The 6,620-nt window shown below is 43.1% G+C and overlaps 1 protein-coding gene across 5 annotated transcripts in view; it reads right to left on the reverse strand.

Annotated features, from left to right (window-relative positions):
* ASAP1 (ArfGAP with SH3 domain, ankyrin repeat and PH domain 1) overlaps nt 1-6,620 on the reverse strand; it is a 149,107-nt gene that overhangs the window by 114,306 nt on the left and 28,181 nt on the right. For 4 of the 5 annotated variants that reach the window (XM_027880278.1, XM_027880273.1, XM_027880275.1 and 1 more), the window contains exon 3: nt 5,584-5,713. In XM_027880278.1, coding sequence (XP_027736079.1) covers nt 5,584-5,713 — 130 coding nt within the window. Of the gene's footprint in view, nt 1-5,583; nt 5,714-6,217; nt 6,270-6,620 lie in introns of those variants that run through there. The other variant, XM_027880274.1, reaches the window with a different exon arrangement.

The raw sequence follows: 6,620 nt of genomic DNA on the forward strand, positions 1-6,620 counted from the left end.
ACTTTGAGCTGCCAGTGAGTATTTCTTGTTTTCCCTTCCATCAGTCACATTTAAGTAAAAGGAGATTGCCTGCTTATTACAGCCGAATGCTTTGACTACTGTCAAATGAAGGGTAAAACTGATTACACACTAAATGCATAAATACTGTAGCATGTAAATATAAAAGCACCATCAGCTGCATTTTTTGCAAGACAGCTATTGTAAATACAGGACACTGCTGTCAACTCCTTCTGCATCACATTTTCAGTATTGTGATTGGGAGTCACTCATGTGCTGACATTTCAGAACACTCACATGCCCATTTTTACATCTTTGGTGAAATTTGCCATTCAGTGTAAAAACAGTAACGATTACCCTGAGTTTTATTTACTAGACAAAGAAAATTTTTTTATCTGTTATTTTTAGGATGGTCTGCTACCAAAAGTGCATTTCTTCAAAAACTGAAGATTGCTTGTGGCCTGTTACATAAGAACCAGCTCTTAAGTACAAAGCTCCCTATGATGCAAGACTGTTTCTTACTGTCATAAACGACAGGTTACAAGGTTAGGAAGAGCTAGTTTTAACTCTCCAGTCCTGCTGGAGTTGCCTGGATTCACCCCCTAAAAATAAAAATGCATTTCAATTTAATTTAAAAAATAAGGAAATACAAAGAATAGCATGTAACAATTTATTTTTTGCAATTATGTTGCAAGAGGTGATGCTTCAAGAGAAAATTCAAGAGAAATTAAGTGATGGAAACAATAGAAAAATTTCTTTCTCTTCAGACACATACACATAATAGATTCAACCACTTTTCAAAGTCCAGGCTGATGAACAAAGTCGGTGCATAATACTAACAAAAAGTTGATTTAGAATGGAAGTGCTCCATTCAAGTATTACAGAAGTACAACAGCAAAACAGGCACGAAACAGTAAAAATCAGCATCAGAAACAACTGCAGTTATTCTTTGTCATCAGCTTTTAACCATCCCTCCCTATCTACCGACCTGTCTAAAGGGAATTTAAATATTTAAGCTTAACCACTGTATCTCAAGACAGCCCTGGACGACATCTGCTACTAACTGCCTGGTCATGACAGCTGAGTTATCCCTTGAGTGCAAAGATGTCCTTTCAGCTGGAGCTGGGACACAGCAGAATCAAGACAGTCTTGTGGTGATCCCACATGTGCACTACTTATTCTCGGAACAGATGTCATCATTCCCTAAAAATTCCAACTAGCTCATAAAGTAATATTAACTCAACAATTAAAATCAACTCTTCAAAATCTATTGCAGTAACAAAAATCATGGAGCTTCTGTAGATATAAAAGTATGCCTGGTCAGAACAAAGCAGAGGTATTTTAAAAGACTGTATCAGTAATCTATCTATCTATCTATATTTATATTTCAACTTTTTTCTTTAAAAAAGTAATTAACCACTCATGTACATATGCAATAATTCCCCCTTCATATTAATATTATAGATTCATATTATGGTTTGGGTTGGAAGAGACCTTAAAGTCATCTTATTCCAGGCCCCCTGCCATGGGCAGGAACACCTTCCTCTAGACCAGGTTGTTCAAGGCCCCATCCAACTTGGCCTTGAACACTTCCAGGGATGGGGCATCCACAACCTCTCAGGGCAACCTTTTCCATTGTCTCATCCCTCTCTGTTTTTAAGCAGAGATTGGATGCGGCCCTTAGTGCCATGATATAGTAATTGGAGTTGGATCAGGGGTTGGACTTGATGATCTTGGAGGTCTTTTCCAACCCAATCTATTCTATGATTCTATGATTCTCTCACAATAAATAATTTCTTCCCTGTATCTAATTCAGTTTAAAGTCATTCCTCCTTGTCCTATCACTCCATGCTCTTGTAAAACGTCCCTCTCCAGCTCTCTTGTAACCCCCTTAAGGCACTGGGAGGTTGCTCTAAGGTTACCCTGGAACCTTCTCTTCTCCAGGCTGAACAACTCAACTCTCTCAGCCTCTCTAAAGAGGAAAGGTGTTCCATTACATAAAACTTTTCCCAGTTGCAAAAAGAAAAATACTTCTTTTTTTTTTTTTTTTTTTTTTTTTTTTTTTTTTTTTTTTTTTTTTTTTTTTTTTTTTTTGCAAGAACTTAACATTATCTTGAAGGAATCAACAGAAAGCAGTAGAGATTGCAAATTCTCTCAAATTAGACTTTGACTACACTGTAATGGCTTGTTTCTCCCTCTATAACTTTGAAAAACAGTCCTCTTATTTTAGCAATAGAATGTACCTTAAAATTTGTGTTTACCTGAGGCAATTACATAACACTCCCGTTTTAAAAAGAAAAATATCATAAAGAAAAAAATATTTCAGTTTTTGGTAACTACTATATAAGATGCCTAAGCCTGGCTGCAAAGATGGTAGGGTCTTTTTTTTTTTTTTAGCTTTGTCCCTTGAAAGGAAAAAAACTTGCAAATATTTGGAAGTTTCAGTATTTTAAACAATATAGCATGAAACCTTCCTATTCAATAAACTGCTACGTAGTAGCATGTTCTTACTACCTTTCTTGATACTATTACAGCAGACTTAAATAAAGTTTGCCTTTGTATTTTGTTGGGCTTTCCACTGAAAACTGATCAAATGCAAAGTCATCGGAATCAGTAAACATGTCTGCTGAAAACATGTAAGCCTGTCAGCTGAAACTTGTCCCAGAATTGCATCTAACAGGATCCAAAATCTCCTCTGAAAAGAAATTAATTATAACAGGGAAAAAAAAATCACAGCTAGGAGATAATATATACCAATTCAGTCAGCTGAACAGACTGCCCTTCTACTGATAGGCAAGCAAGTGAGAAAATCAGCAAATGAGTCTATCACCTATTTTATTATTTCAGAAAACTTGTTAATTGTGATTAAGGTCACAATTTTGTAATAACTTCAGGGAACTAGACAGAGGCACACACATACACAAAACCATCTATTTCTTTTAATCACAGTAGTTTATGCAAAGGTGGTTCTGATCTAACCACTGATATGAGCTATGGTAGGAATCACATCAAACTGAGAGGCTGGAAAACATATCTAACTTTTGTTAAATCTGTTTAATTCCCCTGCCATTTTTGTTCAGAAAATAGTTCTCGTTTGCAATCTTGTTTAGAATAAAGAAACTAATTAGTTTATCCACAAACTAGCTTATAGTCACTGATGTAAGGTGGAAGTTGTGTTGAATTAAATTAGCTGTAAAATAATGACCTAAGATACTTCAGGCAGCAGCGCCACAACAGCACAGAGCCTGACACTGCCTGCAAAAACCCAGTGAGAGCTCCAACCTAGATGCAACACTCAGTTAAAAATCAAACAGTTGCAAGGATGGAATCATCCCCTTTGCCTTAACACAGAAGGCTCAAAATTGAAGTTCGGGCGCTGCTTGAAATTCTTCAGTCACCCCTTATGCATGGACAACAGCAGCAGCAGCTACAGAACACCCACTTCAACCACTCATTTTCCAGCCCCTGTTTCAGAGCACCCACTGCCTTAGGTAAGCAGGTGCACAGAAATCAGCCCAGCCTGAAAGCAGCAGCAAAACTGTGCCTTTATTGTAATTGTAGCTTGCATATACAAAGGCTCCAAAGGAGCACTTCGCCTGCCACATCCTGACCATCTGTATTTCTCCATGCAAATTAATAAGCACAAATTTAGGAGAGTTGCAGATTTTTTTGCGCACATAACAGTAGAGCTTATTTGCATCTTGTTTCCCATCAAATGAAGCTTTTTTTATATTTACAGATAATAAAAAAATTACAGAAGACAAGCCCAGAATCAGTCTAAACTGCAAACAAGTTAAACAGAGCACATAAAACAGTTATACAAACAAAAGAAAATAAAGAAATAGCAACGCAAGCACCAGAAGCACCTGCTATTCTTTATTCCTCTGATTTACTGCTGTCAAATCAGACATAAAAACTTTGAAAATATGCACGATCCACACAAATAGTGCAGAACGCTGTGTATTTATCTTCAGTATTTTGGTTTTCTTTGGACAGGCATTACCACATTCAGCCTGTTCTGATGCATCTCCCAAATCATGAAATCGTTACACTGTATCCTTACCCTGGGAGTTACAAGTGATGACAAAATATGTATTTTTAACTCTACGGTTGCTGTCAACTGTACTAATAAGCATATCAATGGCTATACCTATTCCACATAGTTAAGACCAGGGGGCAGCAATACTGTCAAACACAAACCTAACAGGTTGATTTCTGGCAAATCTATAAGCACGGCTTAGTTACAAGAGGAAAAGAAGAACAAAACAGCTACAGTTATGGAAAAGCAGCAGAAGTTAACCTAGGTTATATAATAAAAATAAAATATATAATTTTAAATGTGAACTTAAAATAACTCAAGCCAGTAATGTAAACAGTAGCACTGGTACAATTTTGAACACAGACATTTTTTCTAAGGCAACTTTAACTGATCTTAATCCAATGGAATTATATTTTCCATACCCAGGATTATCAGGCAAACACCATAATTAAATAATTAATACACTTTCTTTGCATACCAAATGTTTTGCTCATGCCAACACATTCAGCAAAACTAAGACTTGTTAAATCCATCTCCTAGATACGCTCTGGCTCCTGAAGAATTGACAAATACTTGATGAACTAAGTGTATAATCCAAAGCAACAACTAACTGCAACCTATGCAAAAATAGCAAAAAACTGTCTTCCTCCAGTGTCATTATGCTTGTACCTTCAAGCAAGCCCAGGGTAAGAGAAGAGCTATACAGTGTCTTGTTTTAAAGTCATTTGGAAGACATTTCCTCATAACTGCTGACCTAGTCCATAGGAAATCACACTGAAACCTCAAATAGGAAGCAGTAGACTGATATCCCTTAGAAACCAGCTCTGAAAGTTTATCCGTTTTCACACTCCTATTTCTTGACAGCAAAGCAGGGTGAACATTTGAATAACATTCAAATAACGCTCATAACAAGCATGAAAAAACCCCAACACTGAGGCTTCAAGGTTGAGATGCTGAGACTGTGTAATCACTTCTGCTGCACTATTATGCTCCTCTCCTTCCACCAATTTTGTTTTCATATTATTTCCCTCACTCCACATTCATCCCTTCATCCTTACTTCATTTCGTAAACCAAGTCTCCCTTGGCAGATTTCTGCAGTCAGAGTTCTGCGCTGACTTGATGTAATGAGGGGCCGGGGAAAACCTCTATTAACGCTCTCAAACAAAACTCATCCCTCATATTCCCTCTAAAAATACCAGCATTCATGCATTTTTTACTACTGCAACGACCGACAACACCGAAAACACCAAGAAGTACCACAGCGATATTTAAGTTCAGACAACTGCTTTACGCACTAATCTTCGAGACGCCAGAGCAGGAAAGCTTTCTGTAACTAGCTCAACACAAGAGCAAAGTCCCACAATTAAAAGACCAGATTACATGCATACCAACGCCTCTGGCTCCCGTGGATTTGGGCGGGTGGTGCTGCCCCGTCCCTGATGCTCTCTCGAAGACAAGAGAGGGGAAAAAGAAAAAAAAAAAAAAAAGAAAGAAAGAAAAAAGGAAAATAAAAAGGGAATGGAGGGTGTGAGTGTGTATGATTTACCTCTTCCAGCAGCGTGACCGTGTTCCTGCAGTTCTGCAGCCGGGTGGTGAAGCTGGAGGTGGTCGGGGAGTTGTAATCCTCTGTGGTCTCGGCGATGAACTCCGACACGGTGATCTGGTCCGGCATGATCCTGCCCCACCGGTAAAGCCCAGGAGGAGCCGAGCACACAGATCCGGAGCGAGGAGAAGCCAAGTTTCGAAGGGGGCGGGGAGGGAGGAAAGAAAACGTGGGGGGGGGGGGGGGGGGGGGGGGGGAGGCAAGCAGAGGGAAGAAGATGTTAACAGCCAGCAGAGACCCGCAGCATCAAAGCAGCGGAGCCGCACAGGGAGGCTGAGGCTTCTCCCTCCGCACCCAGCAGCTCCCCGGCCGCCCCCTCCTCCTCCGGGCAGGAGGTGAAGGGGGAGAGGCCCCCGCACGGCGCCCCTCGCTCGGCCCCGCCGGTGGGGAGCGCTCCCGCCGCCCCTCAGCGCCCAGCCCGGCCCGGCCCCGCCGCGGCGCTGCGGGGAGGGCGGCGGGAAAGGGGAGCGGCGACCGCGCCGGAGCTCAGCCCCTTTCCCCACCCGCGCCGAGTTCCCCCACGCCCCCCCCCCGGCCCCGGGCTCGGCCGCGGCTCCCGCCCGAGCGGATCACTGACTTGTGCGGGCTCGGGCAGCGCCCCCCGGCCGGGCAGAGGCGGGGCCGGGCCGGGCTGGGCGGCTCCGGGGCGGGCGCGGCCCCGCTGACGGGCACGGCTCGCGGGCACGCGCCGCGCGCCGCCGCCGCCGCCGCGGCCGGGGGACAACGAGGAAGCGGCTCCGCGCACGCGCGGCCGCCCCTCCCCGGCCTCGGCCCCTCTTCTCTCACGGCGGGGCCGGGGGAGGGGGTTGGTGTGGATTTTCCGTTTTCTTACGATAGAAAAGGGGGGTTTTTTTTGGGGGGTGAAAGAAGGCAAGGTCGCGGAGTGCTGGGGCCCTGCGCTGTCGCCAGCCGGGGGGAATGGGCTTCCCGTGCCGTGTGGCAGCGCGGAGGGACCGTGTGGCCGCCCCGCGGTCCAGGGA

This window comes from Empidonax traillii, unplaced genomic scaffold (assembly GCF_003031625.1).
Source record: "Empidonax traillii isolate 1590-97213 ecotype Southwest subspecies unplaced genomic scaffold, ASM303162v1 scaffold66:size1465758, whole genome shotgun sequence".
NCBI lineage: Eukaryota > Metazoa > Chordata > Aves > Passeriformes > Tyrannidae > Empidonax > Empidonax traillii.